Source organism: Anabrus simplex, chromosome 5 (assembly GCF_040414725.1).
Source record: "Anabrus simplex isolate iqAnaSimp1 chromosome 5, ASM4041472v1, whole genome shotgun sequence".
Lineage (NCBI taxonomy): Eukaryota > Metazoa > Arthropoda > Insecta > Orthoptera > Tettigoniidae > Anabrus > Anabrus simplex.
Window position 1 is genome coordinate 198,543,878 of NC_090269.1, and position 22,241 is coordinate 198,566,118.

At 38.2% G+C, this 22,241-nt stretch overlaps 1 protein-coding gene across 7 annotated transcripts in view; it reads left to right on the forward strand.

Moving 5' to 3' along the window:
- The first annotated feature begins 232 nt into the window (after nucleotides 1-232).
- LOC136873912 (transcriptional repressor CTCF) overlaps nucleotides 233-22,241 on the forward strand; it is a 393,845-nt gene continuing 371,836 nt past the window's right edge. For all 7 annotated transcript variants that reach the window (XM_067147244.2, XM_067147245.2, XM_067147243.2 and 4 more), the window contains exon 1: nucleotides 233-1,203. Coding sequence is in view for 1 of the 7 variants with exons in the window: in XM_067147247.2 (XP_067003348.1) it covers nucleotides 1,182-1,203 (22 nt within the window). In the remaining 6 variants the exon portion in view is untranslated. The remainder of the gene's footprint in view (nucleotides 1,204-22,241) is intronic.

Genomic DNA, 22,241 nt, shown 5'->3' on the forward strand with positions numbered 1-22,241 from the left:
GCTGCTTAGCACAACTCCAGGAAATTCTGGGAGCAGTTTGACAGCAATAAAGCAGACGTCTTGCACGTCAGATTTCGGCCAATAATTAGCCTACTGATTGGTGGGGACTTCTGAGGTTAGGAACATTTAGGAAAATACTGGCAATGATTGGAATGCCATTTCTCCAGTACTTTTCCAATCACTATACCTTTAGTTTCCTGTCACATTCAATAAATAACTATACATGCACACAATAATTTTTTTAATTGGATACATTTTATTTATTCTCCATCTGGCTCCCAGTTATAAAAATATATTTCTAAACGTCACAAATTTCGGTTCAATTATCCAATAACCATACTTAGGAGTCAGTCTGAAAGGGAAAGATTATGTATTATTAAAATAACAGATTTCTTAACCTCGGTTATTTTACTGTAACAATACCTAAAGTATAATATGTACTGAACATTGCGTGGAGTGGCACGTTGCGACAACCCAAAGAGAATGAGTGCGACAACCTGATACAGGAGAAGCGTCAGAAATAAAATGAATGTCAAATTGAAAGAATATGACTAAAGAGGAATATTGCTTTCCAATTACTTATTTTAATTTCTGTTATAGTTAAGTCAATTTGGTAACATTGGTTTAATCACTATTCCAATATTAAGTTGGTAGTTCTTAATATACTAATCCATATTACAATAAAATGGCGGATAGCGAAGTTTCCAAATACAACACACAACAAACACCGATGGGACAAGGAAAGAGACTTGTTTGAAATAATTTTGAGCGGTAAGATTTTAGTACAAGACATTACATTTTCAGTGAAGGCCTTGAGAATTCGCCAGATCCTGCTGATATAATTCAGTGCATAATTTGCTGTGCGCAGGCTTCGAATGCAACTCTTCGATCGCCATATTGCCTTCTTGCTCTGAAACAACGCCCTCACACGCAAAATCTGGAGTTAAAAGGTACGTTTAGTGAAATCAGTCGTACGCCAGTGTTTTTTTAAATAAATCAGTGAAGAAATTCGTCACTTGAATAAGATCGTAATTTCGCCGCAAAAAACTTGAGTTGTGGAGTGTTCTGGTCTGCAGGCGCGTATGAAACACAAGTCATGGTGCAATTGCTGAGGTTTCTTCAATGGACTCCATGTTGCTGACAGCGCCAACAGTGCCAATTTGGAGCAATTTTTGCCGTTAATGCCCCCTGTATACCAAAATCGTAAGTAAGAAACAGTGTTAGAAATGTCCCGATAGATTGCGTATTGTTAAGACTACCTGATATTAAAGAAAATATTTGGTTAAAATGTAAATATTGTGACCTTTATCTCTCAACCTCTTATCCTATTGCTACAAGTTATGACTAGTTCTATTACCATCTGGAGTTTCGGTGTAATGCCTTTACACGACTCCATTCTCTAATACGAAACTTGTCCACCTAACACAAATGACATTCACGATCCTTGTTAACCTGAAATGCATGTTAACTGCCCTGTATTTTAGTAAAGTGCTTTTGGAGGAAGATAACCTTTTTCTTTATTTTTTACAAAATGGCTACCAATTATTTATGTTTTATCTGGCGCATGTACTTTGTTTACAGTGCAGTACTTCGCTTAAACTTGTTTGAAAGCAAGGTTAGCTGCTGACTTGATCATGAGCAGATACACTTAAATTACATTACATATTGAAGTTGCATCTACTTGATTATTCAGATGGAATCTAGCACCCTGTTTACCTCTTGCTTCATTTTCATTTCAAAACCAGTCCACGGTTATTTTGTGGCGTTCATTTATCCCTTTTAACATTTCTTCATCTTTTGGAAAACCAGGTCGAAATTTAAGAAGTTGGACTGTGTACAGTTTTCTGCCAGTTAAATAAATAAACAAAATATGGAGTTCATACTAGTTGACTATTTTAGGGCTAGTTTATTTTGATAGGATATGTATTACTCTGAATTGCCCTTCTGTGATTGAATATTCAGAAATTCCACTGTTAACATCCTACTGAAGCCTTGTCTATCAGAATTTTCTTCTCTCTTTTAGGAACTATTACCTGTGCAACAGACAGCATTAACATAGGGTGGGGGGTAGATATGAGAAAATCAAAACTTTAATTTTTGGATTACAAAAAAGGATATATATAGCCTATATATTTAAATTATTGTAAGTGATTAAAACAATGTTAAATGGCATGCTGAATTCAATTTCAAAAACAGTTTTGCTCCAGTGTATATATAATATGCAAACCTTTTCTTGATACCTGTGCTCCCTAGTGCTGAATTGAAACTTGTTATGAAGAAAAGGTTCGCGTACTATACTTCTTTGTTAAAGATAATAAAACTGTCTTTCTTTTACCTGACAATTGGGGTGAAAAGAAGACAGTGTGGTAGTGGTGGTGATTATTGTTTTAAGGGGAAGTACAACTAGGCAACCATCCTCTGTATAACACTAAGTTAATCAGAGAGAAAAAATGGAAGGGATCCAACACTTCGAAAAATGAAGACATCGGCCAGAGGAAGATAAGGGCCACGAAGGGCGTGAAAATGAAAGACTCCCTAGGCCTCCATACGTAATATCGCTGGGGTCGGAAAAGAACAAGAGTTGAGGAGCCTGGCACAAGTAAGTGGAAGCAATGCCAGGACTCAGCTAAGGGCCCCATGGTCGCCAAGCCACGCTCCAAAGTTCAGAGCCCCTGGGGCCCCCTTTAGTCGCCTCTTACGTTAGGCAGTGGATACCGTGGGTGTTATTCTACAGTGTGGGGTAAATGAAAGACAGCATTATATCTCCATACAAAAAAGAGCTAGAGCAATAGGAGTGCAAAAATTAGACACAGCACATTTCTTTTAGTATAATGTGATTAAAAAAAGTTATAATTTTCTCCAATAAAAGTCCAGTTTTGTTAAAGGGGTATTCAGTTACAATGGGAGAAAAATGAGGCTGTGTTATTGAGGACTGGTGAAAACATTCATTCTCTCGCCAACCTTTTTTTGCTAAGAAACAAATCATAGGAAATGGGAGACCCACTCCTAGTATATCAGCTATGGTAACAGGAAGAAGAGGCAAAGTGCATTGTTTTAATGATTCCTGGTACACACAGACACAAATGTTTGGACAACAAAGGGAGTTGGTGATGTTAACAGTTATTATATGCTAAAGAAATGACATGAACAGTCTGTAGATCATGTTAATTCCAAAATAGCTTTACTGAAGTTCAGTAGCCCTAGAAGAGAAGAATCCCTAGTCTTGCCTTAAAAATTAATCAAGACAAACATAATGGAAAATTTAAAGCAAGCAGGTATATAGTTATTCGTCTAATAGATGCTGTTTGTTTCCTGGCAGAACATGAGCTGCCTTTTGGGGGCGATGCTGAAAACCACAACTCAGTTAATAGAGAAAATTTTGTTGAATTTCTCCATTATAGATCCATTTATGAGAGTAAAAGCAGTGTGCAAGTGGGGAGTGGTGACTCTGAAACATTTCATGAAAAAAAAAAGGTCTCAAGCAAGGAAGGGCACTGTCGCCTTTATTGTTTATTGTGTTGATGGATGAAATCATAAAACGTGTAAATCACAGCATCAGTAGTGATGAAGTGAATGCTTTGATATTTGCAGATGATGTGGTAATTTGGGGAAGGGAAGAAAAGGAAGTACAAAGAAGACTGGACATTTGGAATGAAAATCTGAAGGAGTTTGGAATGGTAACTTAATTAGTGAAAAGAAAACTGTAGTCATGCACTGTGGAAAAGAGAAGCCAGGTGAACATACACGGAGAACGGTTAGGGAATGTAGAACAGTTTACATATCTGGGTAGCATTATTAATGAAAGTAATGAAATCAAACCTGAAATTAATAACAGACTAAGTAAAGGTACAAAATTTTATCATCAAGTCAGAGAGCTTTTATGGGATGACAAAGTATCCAAGAGAACGAAGTTAACATTATATAAACAGTATTTCATTCCAATTGTAACATACTGACTAGAAGCGCTGGTAACCGGTAAGAGACAAGATAGTAAGATCCAAGCAGTAGAAAGGATATTTTTAAGAACATCGGTTAAAAAGACAAGAAGAGATAGAATTCAAAATATTAAAATCAGAGAAGACCTAAATATAGAACCGTTAGTACAGAAGAGACAGAAAGTGAGAGGGTTCGGACATGTAAAAAGAATGGGAAAGGAACAGGTAGCAAGAAGGGAATTGGACAGAGAAGTTAAGGGAAAGAGACCAGTTGGAAGACCAAGAAGAAGGTGGATGGATCAGATTTGGAAGGACATTAGAGAAGCTGGATTGAATATGGCGGAAGTAATGGAGCAGGAAAAGTGGAAGGACAGAGAGAAGTGGAGGAGGCTTGTTAACCATACCCGGGTGAATGGAGTGGAACATTGATGATGATGATAAGTCCAGTTTTATAGGAAGGAAATAATTGGTGGATGTGTTTTAGGCACTAAATTATGACAATTAACAGTTCAAGAAAATATGGAAAACAAACATTGTAGATAACCTGCAAACATTATTTTTCAAATATATCAGGGCTGGCCACAACGAGGCTCGCGAGCCACATGCGGCTCTTGACACCAAGTTTAGAGTAAAATTAATTGACATAATTATTGGAAACTAACAACATCTCGTGGTCGGCGGCAGTCAGCAGCAGTGATGTGCGGCTTAAATTAATTAAATATAAATATCGATCTAAACTCACTGATGAACATTTAAGTGTAATATTGTGAACTGCGCTGACAAATTATCAGCCAGATTTCAAAAAAAAACGTAACAGCAAAAATGAACACTGGAAGAAGCACTTCTCAAAAGTTGAATATCATTCCTTGATATGCACCTGAACAATAATGTTCTGTGTAGTGTAGAAAATAAATGTTCCTTCTTTTGTTATAAAATGAAAAGCGTGTCTTCATTTTATAAACCATTTTGTAAACATGCTCCCAATTTTGTCTCCTAAATTTGCTCGTAAATTTGCGGCTCTCAAAATTAAGGTTCGTGGCTACCCCTGAAATATATCAACAGGCTGTGAGAGTCTCCGTGGCTCAGGCGGCAGCGCACCTGCCTCTCACCGCTGGGTTCTGTGGGTCAAATCCCGGTCACTTCATGTTAGATTTGTGCCGGACAAAGCGGAGGCGGAACAGGTTTTTCTCCGGGTAATCTGGTTTTCCCTGTCATGCTTCATTCCAGCAACTCTCTCCAATATCATTTCATCTGTCATCCATTAATCGTCGCCCCAGGCGTGCGACAGGCTTCGGCAGACGGCACAATCCCTATCCTCGCTGGTAGATCGGGGGGGGGCATTCATTTCATTCCTGACCCGGTTGAATTACTGTAAACAGACTGTGAATTTTCATCAACAGGCTGTGGAAAACAGTAGTTTCACTAGTACCAGAATAGGTCTAGGTAAATTTTGAATATCTGCATTGTCTTTTTTTTTTCCCCTCTTGATTATTTACTTTTTAAATTGAAAGGGAAATCCGGAAACAGCACTAACATTAACTTGGTAGTACTCCAAAGATAAACCAATATAGATGCCGTTCAGCATGAAAACTGAGCAGCCAACTATGCAAATACAAAATAACAAGAGAAGTTTGGCAAGCACATTTGAAAGTTTTCCTGCGAAAATTTTCATGCATACAAAATTAATTTGCTGCAAATTTATTACATCTATTTTATATGATTTCATTGTAAGATATCCTTCTATGCATATTAAAGAGTGCTTTGAATCAAATACATTTTATTCTCCTAGTAAATGGTGCTCATAATAAGCTTGTCTTTTATTTGCCCCACTTTCTGTTTGTCTCATATTTACCCCTTCCTACCGTAGTGGATTGTGTTGACTTTGAGAAAACATTTTTGCATGTAATTGTAATGGGTAATTTGTTGAGAATTCAAAGATTTTAGAAACATAACCATAATTAACAAATTATTTTGATTAAGTTTGATTTTCTTTTGCATATTTCATTGGTTTATAGTGAGTTTACACTACATTAATACATGTGAGAGGTAAAACATATGTAGTTTCATGTTAGGTTTTTTGGCTACATGTGGTACCTTATTATGCTATATGGCTTAATTTGCAAATATTAAGAATAGCTTCACTAAGAGAACATTCATTATTCTGTGTGCTATAGCTTACATGAAAGAGACCATGATTTGTGTTGTAGCATTTCTGAAAATAATGCAGTGTTATCATATTGTTGGGTGTCAATATTAGAATATAGGTCTGTACATGTTGCATATGGCTGTAGATCATCAATTTTTTGATTCGTTAGTGAATTTTTGGCTTAATTAAATCATTTTTTGTTTTATTTTGTATTTCGTTTCCAAATTCTTTTGTTGAATAAATTATGTTGTTTTATTTTAAATTTCTTTTCCACTTAATTTGTTCAGAGAGGATGATTATCTAGTTGTTCTTCCTCTTAGAACAGGGAGCATCACCACCTCTACCACCACGTAGATCATCATTTCCCAAATTTTTGCCAGGGACTTGCAAAAATTTTCCTGTTGGTGGATTTGGAAGTTCTTGTTTCTATTGTTGTGGTATTTTCTTACAAATTACACCTTGAATATCATATCGTTTAGACATTTGGTTTTTGGTTCTTTGAAATGGAGTGTACGTTTAGGTATATTTTAGTGACAGGTAGTAGCTTCCTCAGTCAGTTAAGAGGAAGAGACCTTGACTGTGGACATGGAGTTGCATGCCAGGCGACAGAAGGAAGAAACAGACAAATGGATTCACGAATGCACGGCTTTATGCGTTGGATAGTTCTGTGTATAGGCCTATATCTCTCTCTTGTTAGAAAAGTTCATAGACACCTTGTTGAAAATATGTTGCCTTCTGGTAACATGTAACATAAATTTATGTGCTTATGTACATTATGTATACATTTATTTATTTGTTTGAACTGATGATGATTCCAAGAGAATCGAAACTAGTCTTCTTTTATTAAAAGTCCACATTATAGATAGATAGATAGATAGATAATGCCTTTATTGGTGGCAAAGTTAGAGCTCAAGCCCTCTATTACATTAGCTACTAGAAGAGTATACATGTCCATAACTTATACAGTAATTACAAATACAAATAACACAAATAATATTAATAGCAATAACAATAGTAATAGTATTAATAATGATAATAGAATCCTTAATTTTAAAATACACAAAGTAAAATACACTTAAATGACGTAACTACAGTAATCCACTCATTCATCCCGTTCATTCTTTCATTCACTCAACAATTATCCAGCAAGTCAGCGGGATCTACTCAACAACTACTTTAAATTTGCGATGAGAGGGATTGTCCCTAATGTTCGCAGGTAGCAAATCAAAGTGTTGAATGGTGGAACATCCCTTGAGTGATTCTTCACATGTCCATAACATGTTAGTCTCGAAGTCCTTAGCTTCTCTTCTATCAAGTCTCCTTCCAGTACCTTTCTGATTTCATTGTTCCTTATATGGTCCTTGCATGTTTTTTGGAGGTAGTTTGTAAGAAACTTAATTTCACATGCTTGCAATTTACTAACTTCACTCTCTTTCAATGTAGGCCTACATATTACTAGACTGTATGTAAGAATGGGCACAAAGTATAACTTATAAAGACTTCACTCAAGCTTATTCATTTACTAATGTTGTCAGTGTTGTCAGTGTTGTCAGACCACCTCACACAAGCAACGCTGCCGGACATCTCTCCTAAAGTCTAAATGGACTTCAACACGCATTACAAGCTGTTTCATTTATACCTAAGAATCCAGTTGAACTCCTCTTCAGACTTACATAGATGATAACTTCATAAGTTTCACGACCTAGGCAGCATATTTGCATATTTAAAGAGAAGATGAATTAATTTGTTATTTGAATGAGACTTAATGAAGCATCCTCTACTATCTATACTTGCCATCTAACCAGCATCTTCACTTCGAATATTATTTATAAAGATTCGCGTTCAATAAAGAAATGATTTTTATCTATAGAAGATTTTAACTAATCCACAAATCATTTTAAGCTAAACGTATTGATTTCTTGTATATACTGAAAAATTCTGTGTAAATATTTTGATTCCCATTTGACTTCAGTTGTCAACCCAATATCAACATTATGAGTGTTAAAAGTATTTTATATTATCTCCATTAGATGTGAACATATATAAGATATCCCAATAGAACTTTAAAACAGGATTAACCAGTTCAATCCAAATATGACTATAATGTCCTTATATTGTAAATTGTAATCAATTAGTTTTTAAAAATATTTTTAAAATAACATCCACTTCAGAGCTCTGGCTTAGAGTATAGAATTTATAGCTGATAATGCCTGCAATGACAGGTAAAATATGTAAATTTCTTGGCCATTACAACCTTAGAATGATTATATAAGTCTTAAAGACTATAAAGTATTCGAGGCTTTGAGGGGTAGGAGGGAGGAGTTGGAGAGTTTGAGGGAGATAGTTAGGATTCTCACAGAAGACAGGAAGGAAAATAGGCCTCCCTCAAACAATGTACGGGTTACAGTAGATGTACAAGAGGGAAGGGAAGGAAAAGGAGGGGGAGGGGGAGGGGGGAGTTGTAGAAGACAGGTGGTCTAATGTTCTAAGGGGAAGGAGATTGCAGGCTAAGGGCTCTATTCAGGATCAGAATTCAGGACAGGTGTCTGTGTGAAATCGGTACGAGTCAATCCAGGTAGAACAACAGAGGGAAGATGAGGAACAGGGAACTGTTGCAGAGATGTGTGGAAGTAGGAGGAAGGGAAAATGTAGGAAAGGGAAATGTAGAGTATTTTTATTTATTCATTTAGCGTATGGCCCATACAATCCAGTTGAGTTCAGATATAAATTATATACATATTTACATAACAAGAAAACAGTGAACAAGAAAAGGCTCCCTACAACTGAATGTCAAGATTACGGATCCACTGTATTGCTTCTGGAGTTGCCATCAGGAAATCCACTTTGCTGCCTATGTATGCCCGCGTTTCACACTCTCTGACAATATGATGTATAGTTTGTCGTGCAGCTCCACAGTCACACGTGGGTGTCGGCAACTTGTTCCATTTAAACAGCATGTCTCTGCATCTGCCATGGCCTGTTCTTATTCTGTTCAGAGCAGACCATGTTTTACGTGATAGTTGGAATCCACTTGGAAGTTTGGCATTTGAGAACATACTGTGCAGGTGCGTCTCCGTTGCTGCTTCCCACCGTCTTTTCCACTCTGTAGTTGGGTTGTAGCTTCTAGCAACCTTGTCTAAGGCATTACGTAAAGTTGGATGGCGTGAACGTTATCTGTTTTGGTTGATAGTTCGTAGATCTTCATGTACAGGTAGATCGGGGTTCCTTAAGATTTTATTGAATTCCTTGATAAGAGCGGTGGATCTGCGTAAATCAGATGGCATTATTCCAGATAGAAGCGGGAGCCAATGAGTTGGTGTAGATCGAATTGTGCCAGTTATTATGCGCATAGTGGAATTAAATTCAGTATCAGTGAGTTTTGTGTGATGACTGTTCATCCATACTGGAGCACAGTACTCAGCACTTGAATATACCAAGCCTAAAGCTGAAGACCGTAAAACGCTCGCCGAAGAACCCCAGGTAGTTCCACAAAGCTTTTGAATGATGTTACATGTTTTCAGTTTCTGTGCAGAGCCCAGCAAATGTTGCTTGTAGGATAGTGTTTGATCCAAGATTACTCCCAAGATATTTTGGGTTCCAGTTGTGGTGAAGTATCCTGCCACAGAAACTTACAATCAATTTAGTATTTGCTAAGTGATTATTTAAAAGGAAACAAGACACCTCCGTTTTATTGGCGTTGGGCTTAAGTCTCCAGTTCCTGAAGTAAGTTTCCAAAATGGACAAATCCCTTGTTAAAATCTCTTCAGTTTTCTCCAGTTCTTTGCGTTGCACAGCTAATGCTATATCATCAGCGTAGCAGAATTTCCGTGATGTAACTTCAGGAAGATCAGATATATATAAACTGAACAGGAGTGGCGATAGGACTGAACCTTGAGGCAAACCATTTTTAAGCTTCCTCTCCTTGCTCACATTGTTCCCGATGATAACCTGAAGCCTCCTATCACTCAACATATTGTTAATACGTCTTGCTATCTTTATGCATGGTATGACCCGGAGAAGTTTATAGACCATACCTGCCCTCCACACGGTATCAAATGCAGCAGTGAGATCAACAAAAGCAACAGATGTTTTCAATTTTCTTTGGAACCCCATTTCTATGAATGTTGTAAGTGCCAAAACTTGATCACAACAGCTGCGACCTGGTCTGAAGCCTGCCTGATGCATATAGAGTAGAGTAGAGAATAGGAAAAGACAGGTGGAACAGGGTCATGGGAAGGAGGAAAGGGAGGAGGAAGTAGCTTCTGCAGCTATCGGGAAAGATAGGGCTGTAAATATTGTAAAACTTCGTAAAGATAGGGCTGACCACAAGGGGAGGGGATCAAATGAGGTGGGTGGGGTTGAGGCTCTGGTCATGGGGGATTCCATCGTTAGACATGTGGGGAAAGTGTGTGGAGGAAAGGGAACCAGGGTAGTGTTATCCAGGAATTAGGTTGAGGCATATGTTGAGGAAAGTAGAAAAGAGGGTGGAGGGGAAGGAGAAGGTGGTAGTGTTTCACTTTGGTATCAACGACGTAAGGCAAGCTGATATAAGTACAAACATAGTTGGAGATGTGTGGGATCTGGTAAATGCAGCACGGGTGAAGGTTAAGGAAGCGGATATTGTTATCAGTGGAATATGTAGGAGTGATACTGACTGGAATGTGATTAGAGATTTAAATGAGACTATGGAAAGGGTATGTAGGAAACTGGGAGTGAAATTTCTAGATCATAATGGGAGGGTAGGAGATAGGTATCTGCGCTCAGACGGCCTTCATTTAAACCGCAGTGGTACATATAAGTTAGGAAATTTTTTTGGAAGGGTTATAGGGAGGTACATTCAAGGAAACGGGGTGGCCTGGGGAGCAGTGATAAGGGAACAGGGAACTGGAAATCAAGTAGGGATGACATAAAAATGGTAGTGTTGAACTGTAGAAGTATTGTAAAGAAAGGAATAGAATTAAGTAATATATTCCTGCCCGATATTTTTGTTTTCAGATATTAAGTTCTTTCTGACATTTGTTATTTTTGTTAATTAATGTATAGTGACTAAGCCACCTATAATTGGAGAAACATCTCTGTTGGTGGTATGAAAGAAATAAATCTATATATATATATATATATAAAATAAGAGTTTTGTCTGTACATTGCTCAGAATTTCAAAAGGGTGGTATTTCTGTATCAGCCGTGCCCACAGTAACAAGGAAAAGCACTTTTTACTTTTCCTTAATTTCTGTCTGTCTGTATGTGTGTATGTACACGCATTACGAGAAAACGGCTGAAGAGAATTTAATGAAAATCGGTATACAAAGTCGGGTAATACGTCGCTACAATCTAGGCCATAAATAATCTTATTCACGCTGACTGAAATGGTAGTTTAGGGGAAGGCCTAAAATTTAATTCTCAAATATTTATGTTATTAGTGGTCTTATCGTAATGGAAATCGGTATACAAAGTCGGGAAATAAGTCGCTATAACCTAAGCTATAAATAATTTTACTCACGCTGAGTGGAATGGTAGTTCCAGAGGTCTAATATTTGATTCTCAAATATTTGTTATTAATGGTTGTATCTTAACGAAAATTGGTAGGGCAAGTCGAGGAATAAGTCTCTACAATCTAGGCCATAACTAATTGTATTCACACTGAGAAAAATGATAGTTTAAGGGAAGGCCTACAATGGAATTCTCAAATATTTATGTTATTAGTGGTCTTATCTCAATGAAAATCGGTATGCAAAGTCGGGGAATAAGTCACTATAATCTAGGCCAAAAATAATTTTATTCACGCTGAAGAAATGGTAGTTTAGGGGTAGGCCTAAAATTTAATTTTAGTGGGACGTAAAACAAATAACATTATTATTAAAATTTAATTTCCAAATAATTATGTTATTAGTGGTCGTATCGATAAATACTACATAAGATATGTAGTATTATATTTCTGATTATTTATGTCTTATACATTGTTACCATACCGGTTATGATCGGAGACATTCATGAATTTGGATTTTTGTTACCAAGTCCTTATCAGTGCCAAGTCACGAGAAAATGGGTAAACAGGATTTAATGAAAATCGGTATGTAAAGGTTGGAGAATAAGGAACTAGAGTCTACGCTATAAATAATTTTATAAGACGCCCTAATATCACAGAGTCTAATCTAAAGAAAACTAAATGTGAAGAACTACAATGTAGAAAGCTCACAAAATTGATCAACAATAACATTACATTGACCATTGTTTGTTGTGATGTGCTTTGTCTTCTGTTTCCACTCATCTCCGATAGATATTGTCCGACTCCATGGCTAAATGGTTAGCGTGCTGACCTTTGGCCATAGGGGTCCTGGGTTCGATTCCCGGCAGGGTCAGGAATTTTAACCATCATTTGTTAATTTGTCTGGCACGGGGGCTGGGTGTATGTGTCGTCTTCATCATCATTTCATCCTCATCACGACGTGCAGGTCGCTTACGGAAATCAAGTCCAGTCAGAAGACCGGCACCTGGCGAGCCGAACATGTCCTCGGACATTCCCGGCACTAAAAGCCATACGCCATTTCATTTCCAATACATAGGATTACTGCTGCGTACTGAGTATTTTTTTAACATTTGCCTTACGTTGCACCATCACACTTAGGTCTTATGGTAACGATGGGATGGGAAAGGGCTATGAGTGTGAAGGAAGTGGCCCTGACCTTAATTAAGGTACAGCCCCACCATATGCCTGGTGTGAAAATGGGAATCCACGGAATAACATCTTCAGGGCTGCTGATAATGGGGTTCGAATCCACTATCTCCCGGATGCAAGCTCACAGCTGCGTGCCCCTAACCACACTGCCAACTCGCCCACTCGTACAAGTGGAACAGTCTGCCTAAATACTGGCGGGAAGTACCTGGGGAGTTAGGTAACTTTCTTCTTTAGCATGCCATTCCTCTGTTTCATAAATTTTCCGATACTAAAGGTACGTAAACACACTGGTTCATCATAGCATTCGAGCTATTCAATCCCTACTCTGAGGCACTGATTGGAATGAGAAGTGTGCATATTTAACGGAATAATAACAGAGAAGTTTTCACAGCTGTCTGTGGCCTGGTCATTCCAGCTCTGGGACATTGTACTGTTAGATCGGCACCGTAGTACTGTTCGTTAAAAGTGAGAAAATATGTAGTTTTTCATTTGATCGTGTTCTTTATGTGATAACATTGCTTTTAATCGCTACATTCCTAATGACGTTTTTGCAATGACCTATGTTGACTTCAGTTAGGAAAACCACAAAGTCAGTCTTTCTGAGAAGCCCGTAGCGAAGCACGGGTACATCAGCTAGAATAAATAAATATTGTAATAGGAGTTGAATCATAGCTGAGAAATGATATAATGGATGCAGAAATTTTCTCACGGAACTGGAGCGTGTAATATCAATATAAATGATCCGTTATTGGACATTCTCTATGGGAATCAACATCTATATCAACTGGAGTGTGTATCGTAGAGATAGGATAGGAATCGTGGGTGGGGGAGTATTCATTCTGGTGAAAGAAGAATTTGTAAGCTACAAAAAAGATGAAAAATATGAAATTTTAAGTGTAAGGCTCATTTCTAAAGATAATAGGCAACTTGATATCTTTGGAGTGTACAGACCGGGAAAGGGTAGTGCTGACATGGATTCAGAATTATTTGATAAGATAATCAGCTATGTGGGAAACGACATGGAAAATAATGTGATTGTAGCGGGAAGTCTGAATTTACCAGGTGTCAGTTGGGAAGGAAATGCAAACGACAGAAAGAATGACCAACAAATGGCAAATAAGTTAATATGGGAAGGGCATCTGTTTCAGAAAATGATGGAACCAACTAGAGGGAAGAATATTCTGGATGTAGTGCTGATAAAGCCAGATGAGCTCTATAGAGAAACCGAAGTAATAGATGTTATTAGTGATCACAAAGCTGTTTTTGTGGCAGTTAAAAATAAATGTGAAAGAAAGGAAGATACAAAAATTAGGACTATTAGGCAGTACCATATGGCTGATAAAGCAGGCATGAGGCAGTTTAAAAAAAGTAACTATGATCGGTGGATGACGGTAAATAGAAATGCAAACAGACTCTGGGATGGGTTTAAAGCAATCGTTGAGGAATGTGAAAACAGGTTTGTACCTTTAAAGGTGGTAAGGAATAGTAAGGACCCACCTTATTATAATAGAGAAATAGAGATTAAGAAGGATGTGCAGATTGGAAAGAAATAGAGTTAGAAATGGCTGTGGAATTAAGGATAAATTGAGGGAACTTACTAGGAAATATAATCTAGCAAAAAAGGCAGCTAAGGATAACATGATGGCAAGCATAATTGGCAGTCATACTGTAACGTTGTGACCACAAACACATTAATAAAAAGAAACAGCAGTGGACATGAATACACAGCGAAACAGGTGATGTGGAAAGAGCTACCCATAACTTACCCGGAGCAGTAAGATCGTTGCGTGATTGCCAACCTGTTGGTCAAACCACATAATGATCACTCAGAAATAAATAATAACAAGGCTTTAATAAAGAAATATAACTACAAGAATAATAGAGACACACAGAAACAATCTTGCGAACCCCAACTTGATATTTCCCAATGGCCATTGTTTACAGTTTTTAAATGATTATTAATAAAACACCCAAAGAAGGTTATATGAAGGAATTAATATATATATATTTTAAAACAATACCAAGAAAGGTTAGTATGACCAAAACTGAAACGTAAGTCATGACTTTTAAATCCAATAGGTACTTGTTTAACTGAATTAATTTACTGAAGATTTTCAAATAAGGTCAGTCTTTGCCCTAAGTTACAAACCAAAACCAGGAATGAAATAAGATAATCAGAGGATAGAAAATAATAATAATTTGAAAGGGCACAGATTTACTAGGAAGCCTTGAACTGAAACGAAGGAAGGTTACACTTAATTAAATATTTAAAACACCACGTCGAAAGAAAATAAGAACTCAATATTAAGAAGGTATCAGATACATACATTTAATGGCCCCAAAAGGGTCAATCGGGGGCAAAACCCCAATATATAAATAATATCCTACATGGTACGTCTGTAAAGGGGACCGTCTCAAACCATACTGTCTCTCAATGGCTGCCAACACTCGGCACGGCCCTGCACAGCTGTGCACAGCGAGTCAAAACTCGCCTCAAGGCTATGTATCAGAAGGGAAGAAGAAACGATTCAGATTAGAAGGCTAGGGGCACACTAGAATGGAACGTCATGTATAAAATCTTGCTACACATACAAATTTTAGTGAAAAATGGAAGGGTATGTATAGGTATTTTAAGGCAGAAACAGGTTCCAAGAAGGACATTCCAGGAATAATTAATGAACAAGGGGAGTGTGTATGTGAGGATCTTCAAAAGGCAGAAGTATTCAATTAGCAGTATGTAAAGATTGTTGGTTACGAGGGTAATGTCCAGATAGAGGAGGTGACTAATGCTAAAGAAGTATTAAAATTTACATATGATAGCAATACCATTTAAAATAAGATACAAAAGCTGAAAACTAGAAAAGCGGCTGGAATTGATAAGATTTCTGGGGATATACCAAAGACGATGGGTTGGGATATAGTACCATATCTGAAATACTTATTTGATTATTGTTTGGTTGGAGGAGCTATACCAAATGAATGGAGAGTTGCTATAGTAGCCCCTGTGTATAAAGGAAAAGGTGATAGACATAAAGCTGAAAATTAAGGGGCCAGTAAGTTTGACATGCGTTGCATGTAAGCTTTGGGAAGGCATTCTTTCTGATTGTATTAGACATGTTTGCAAAATTAATAACTGGTTTCGATACAAGGCAGTTCGGGTTTAGGAAAGGTTATTCCACTGAAGCTCAACTTGTAGGATTCCAGCAAGATATAGCAAATATGTTGGATTCAGGTCAAATGGACTGTATCAAAATTGACCTGCCTAAGGCATTTGATAGGGTGGATGATGGGAGACTACTGGCAAAAATGATTGCAATAAGACTGAGCAAAACGGTGACCGAATGGGTTGCTATATTTCTAGAAAATAGATCTCAGAGAATTAGATTAGGTGAAGCTTTATCTGACCCTGTTTTAAGAGGGGAATTCCTCAAGGCAGTATTACTGTACCTTTATGTTTTATATATATCAATGATATGAGTAAACAAGTGGAATCAGAAGCAAGGCTTTTTGCGGATGATGTTATTCTGTATAGAGTAATAAATAAGTTACATGATTGTTAGCAAATGGTTCATGTTTGTGGGTTACTGTAGTCACGTCCTAGTTCGTAAACCATCGGTAACGGCTGAGTGGCCTAGTAAGTGGTCCTGAGAGTCGGGATACCAGTTGCTATGGAATGGGTGTGGGCATCTCAGGCATATTCTGAGTCGTGGCCCTCCTTGTGCTCAGGCGGCCAGGACTATACAATTCACCGGTGGTCCATAACCCGTTAGAGGAGAGATCCTCACTTGGACTATGTGCAAGTAGGGCAGCATCCTGCTTCATGAATTTACCGAGCTCAGAATACTTTAAGCAAGCCTCGGACGTATGGGAGTAATGGAGTCCCACTCCCATTTGACAGGCGAGGGACTCCTTGGAAACAACTTGGCGAACGAAATGGAATTTGATTGGGAGCTATCAATATTAATGGGGCTTATGGAAGAAAGAAGGTAGAACTGGCTGAGTCAGCAGAGAGGATGCATCTGGATGTGCTAGGAGTAAGTGATATTCGGGTAAGGGGAGATAATGAGGAAGAGATAGGAGATTATAAGGTGTACTTGACGGGTGTTAGAAAGGGAAGAGCAGAATCTGGGGTAGGGCTCTTTATCAGGAATACCATTGCACGCAACATAGTTTCTGTTAGGCACGTAAATGAACGAATGATGTGGGTAGATTTGTCAGTGGGAGGAATTAGGACAAGAATTGTGTCTGTATATTCACCATGTGAGGGTGCAGATGAGGATGAAGTTGACAAGTTTTATGAAGCATTTGAGTGACATCGTGGTCAGGGTCAACAGCAAGGATAGAATAGTGCTAATGGGCGATTTCAATGCGAGAGTTGGGAATAGAACTGAAGGATACAAAAGGGTGATTGGTAAATGTGGGGAAGATATTGAAGCTAATGGGAATGGTAAGCGTTTGCTGGACCTCTGTGCTAGTATGGGTTTAGCTGTTACGAATACATTCTTCAAGCATAAGGCTATTCACCGCTACACATGGGAGGCTAGGGGTACCAGATCCATAATAGACTATATCTTAACAGGACTTTGAATTCAGGAAATCTGTTAGGAATGTACAAGTTTTTCGCGGATTTTTCGATGATACAGACCACTATCTGATCTTTAGTGAACTAAGTATCTCTAGGCCTATGGTAGAGAAAGTGAAATCTGTCTGCAAACGAATAAGGGTAGAAAATTTCCAGGATGAGGAAATTAGACAGAAGTACATGGATATGATTAGTGAGAAGTTTCGAACAGTAGACAGTAAGCAGGTTCAGGATATAGAAAGTGAATGGGTGGCGTACAGGGTTGCTGTAGTAGAAACAGCAAGGGAATGCCTAGGAACAACTGTGTGTAAAGATGGGAAAAGGTGAACATCTTGGTGGAATGATGAAGTGAGAGCAGCCTGTAAACGTAAAAAGAAGGCTTATCAGAAATGGCTCCAAACAAGGGCCGAGGCAGACAGGGATTGGTACGTAGATGAAAGAAACAGAGCGAAACAAATAATTGTTGAATCCAAAAAGAAGTCATGGGAAGATTTTGGTAATAACTTGGAAAGGCTAGGTCAAGCAGCAGGGAAACCTTTCTGGGCAGTAATGAAGAATCTTGGGAAGGGAGAGAAAAAGGAAGTGAACAGTGTTTTGAGTAATTCAGGTGAACTCATAATAGATCCCAGGGAATCACTGGAGAGGTGGAGGGAATATTTTGAACATCTTCTCAATGTAAAAGGAAATCATCATGGTGGTGTTGCAAACAGCCAAGCTCATGGGGAGGAGGAAAATGATGTTAGTGAAATTATGCTTGAGGAAGTGGAAAGGATAGTAAATAAACTCCATTGTCATAAAGCAGCAGGAATAGATGAAATGAGACCTGAAATGGTGAAGTACATTGGGAAGGCAGGGATGAAATGGCTTCATAGAGTAGTAAGATTAGAATGGAGTGTTGGTAAGGTACCTTCAGATTGGACAAAAGCAGTAATTGCAACTTTCTATAAGCAAGGGAACAGGAAGGATTGCAACAACTATCGAGGTATCTCATTGATTAGTATACCAGGCAAAGTATTCACTGGCATCTTGGAAAGTAGGGTGCGATCAGTCGTTGAGAGGAAGTTGGATGAAAACCAGTGTGGTTTCAGACCACAGAGAGGCTGTCAGGATCAGATTTTCAGTATGCGCCAGGTAATTGAAAAATGCTATGAGAGGAATAGGCAGTTGTGTTTATGTTTCGTAGATCTAGAGAAAGCACATGACAGGGTACTGAGGGAAAAGATGTTCGCTATACTGGGGGACTGTGGAATTTAAGGTAGATTATCAAAATCAATCAAAGGCATTTATGTTGACAATTGGGCTTCAGTGAGAATTGATGGTAGAATGAGTTCTTGGTTCAGGGTACTTACAGGAGTTAGACAAGGCTGTAATCTTTCACCTTTGCTGTTCGTAGTTTACATGGATCATCTGCTGAAAGGTATAAAATGGCAGGGAGGGATTCAGTTAGGTGGAAATGTAGTAAGCAGTTTGGCCTATGCTGACGACTTGGTCTTAATGGCAGACTGTGCCGAAAGCCTGCTGTCTAATATCTTGGAACTTGAAAATAGGTGCAATGAGTATGGTATGAAAATTAGCCTCTCGAAGACTAAATTGATGTCAGTAGGTAAGAAATTCAACAGAATTGAATGTCAGATGCGTGATACAAAGCTAGAACAGGTCGATAATTTCAAGTATTTAGGTTGTGTGTTCTCCCAGGATGGTAATATAGTAAGTGAGATTGAATCAAGGTGTAGTAAAGCTAATGCAGTGAGCTTGCAGTTGCGATCAGCGGTATTCTGTAAGAAGGAAGTCAGCTCCCAGACGAAACTATCTTTACATCGGTCTGTTTTCAGACCAACTTTGCTTTACGGGAGCGAAAGCTGGGTGGACTCAGGATATGTTATTCATAAGTTAGAAGTAACAGACATGAAAGTAGCAAGAATGATTGGTGGTACATACAGTTGGGAACAATGGCAGGAGGGTACTCGGAATGAGGAGAGAAAGGCTAATTTAGGAATGAACTCGATGGATGAAGCTGTACGCATAAACCAGCTTCAGTGGTGGGGTCATGTGAGGCGAATGGAGGAGGATAGGTTACCTAGGAGAATAATGGACTCTGTTATGGAGGGTAAGAGAAGTAGAGGGAGACCAAGACTACGATGGTTAGATTCGGTTTCTAACGATTTAAAGATAAGAGGTATAGAACTAAATGAGGCCACAACACTAGTTGCAAATCGAGGATTGTGGCGACGTTTAGTAAATTCTCAGAGGCTTGCAGACTGAACGCTGAAAGGCATAACAGTCTATAATGATAATGTATGTATGTATGTATGTATGTATGTATGTATGTATGTATGTATGTATGTATGTATGTATGTATGTATGTATGTATGATTGTGAGCAACTGCAAAGCGACATCGATAATGTTGTGAGATGGACAGCAGGCAGTGATATGTTGATAAACAGGGTTAAAAGTCAGGCTGTGAAATTCACAAATAGGAAAAGTGCTCTCAGTTTTAATTACTGCGTTGAAGGTGTGAAAGTTCCTTATGGGGATCATTGTAGGTCTGTCTGTTAGGTCATCAGCCCAGAGGCTGGTTGGATCCTCATATAGCGCCACCAAAGGTTATGCGGTTATAAGGAAACCACAAAATCCAATGGCAGCACCAAAATGAGGTGTACTAGGCAAGATGAGGAGTGAGGTAGTTTGCCATTGCTTTCTTCAGTGGGTCAGAAAGTACTATTGTCGCACGACTGACCCTATGAGCAGCACCTTTCATTACACTCAGATGCACTACTCAGGCTCTTTATGTCATTACTCAGCACTACCCATACCCCAGCATCTTCCATATTGTCACAGCCATGGATGTTGACTGGGACTTCGGTGGAAGCTACACTTTACTCTAGCCTGTGCCAAGAGATGGATGCAAAAGTACTGTATTCATCGAGAAATGACAGCAGGCACCTATTGTATGTATCTAGGTGTTAATATAAGGAAAGATCTTCATTGGGGTAATCCCATTAATGGGATTGTAAATAAAGATTACAGATCCCTGCACATGGTTATGTGGGTGTTTAGGGGTTGTAGTAAGGATGTAAAGGAGAGGGCATATAAGTCTCTGGTAAGACCCCAAGTAGAGTATGGTTCCAGTGTATGGGACCCTCACCAGGATTACCTGATTCAGGAACTGGAAAAAATCCAAAGAAAAGCAGCTTGATTTGTTCTGGGTGATTTCCGATAAAAGAGTAGCATTGCAAAAATATTGCAAAGTTTGGGCTAGGAAGAATTGGGAGAAAGGAGACGAGCTGTTCGACTAAGTGGTATGTGATTAGAATAATAACAGTGAGTTATTTATTAAATTGACCACCTAATCAATACAATAAGTCATTGTCTTGGATGATTGACATTGATCTATTAAGTAAAAAATGGTTCATGTTTCACCTAGTATGAAGGCATCATCAGCCATTGTCTTAACCCCGGAATAAAAATAAGCACTTGATTAACATATAATAAGATGAAATTAATTTTTAAAATTCTTGAAGAGACGTAAACTAATTAACATTAAAAATAACTATATTTTTTAAATTTTTTTAAAAAAATACAATGTGAAGAATTACAAAGATGAATGTATTAAAATTATTGACATTAAAAGGCTGCTATTACAAGTAAAATGGACGAAGCAACAGACTGTGATGAACAAGTAGTGAGATTGCTATAAAATTAAGTTGAGCGATTGGCAGTTACAATTAGACTCAATTTGAAGTGATGTTAAGATGTCAAGAATATGAGTTTATTGACAGTTGCTTCAAATTGAGATGGTCCACTGAGGTCCAATTTTAACACTGTTTTTCAACCTTTAATCTACAACTTTTAATCTTCTCATCAGTGTGTTCTACATTTCTACCATATGACTTTCGTCTTTCGTCTCCGCCAATCGCTCAACTTAATTTTATAGCAATCTCACTACTTGTTCATCACAGTCTGTTGCTTCGTCCATTTTACTTGTAATAGCAGTCTTTTAATGTCAATAATTTTAATATTTTCACCTTTGTAATTCTTCACATTGTAAAAAAAAAGTTTTAAAACCAATATTGTTATTTTTAATGTTAGCTAGCTGATGTACCTGTGCTTCGCTACGGGATTATTAGAAAGACTGACTTTGTGGTTTTCTTAACCTGAAATCAACATAGGTCATTACAAAAACGTAAGTATGAATGTAGCAATTAAAAGCAATGCTATCATATAAAATACTTGTTCAAATGGAAAGCCGCACGTTTTATCACTTTTAACGAACAGTGCTGCGGTTAGATTGCCGTGCCAATCTAATAGTCCAAAGTTCCAGAGCTGGGATGACCAGGCCGCAGATTGCCATGAACACTCATCTGCCATTATTCCGCTAAATATGCACACTATTCGTTCCAATCAGTGCCTCAGAGTAGGGATTAGCCCGAATGCTATGATGATCCAGTGTGTTACGTACCAGTAGTATCAGAAAATTTATAAACCAGGGGAATGTCATGCTAAAGAAGAAAGTTATCTAACTCCCCAGCTACTTCCCATCAATATTCAGGCAGGCTGTTACACTCTGTATGACTGGGTGAGTTGACCATGTGGTTAGCGGTGCGCAGCTGTGAGCTTGCATCCGAGAGACAGTGGATTCGAACCCCATTGTCGGCAGCGCTGATGATGGTATTCCGTAGTTTCCCACTTTCACACCAGTCAAATGCTGGGCCTGTACCTTAATTAAGGCTTAAGGCACTCCTAGCCCTTTCCTATCCCATCGTCACCATAAAACCTATCTATGTCGGTGCGACGTAAATCAAATAAAAAAATACTCTGTACCGGTACGCAGCAGTAATCCTATCTACCGGAGATGAAGGGCAACAGATGACACAAAGCACATCACGACAAACAATGGTCAA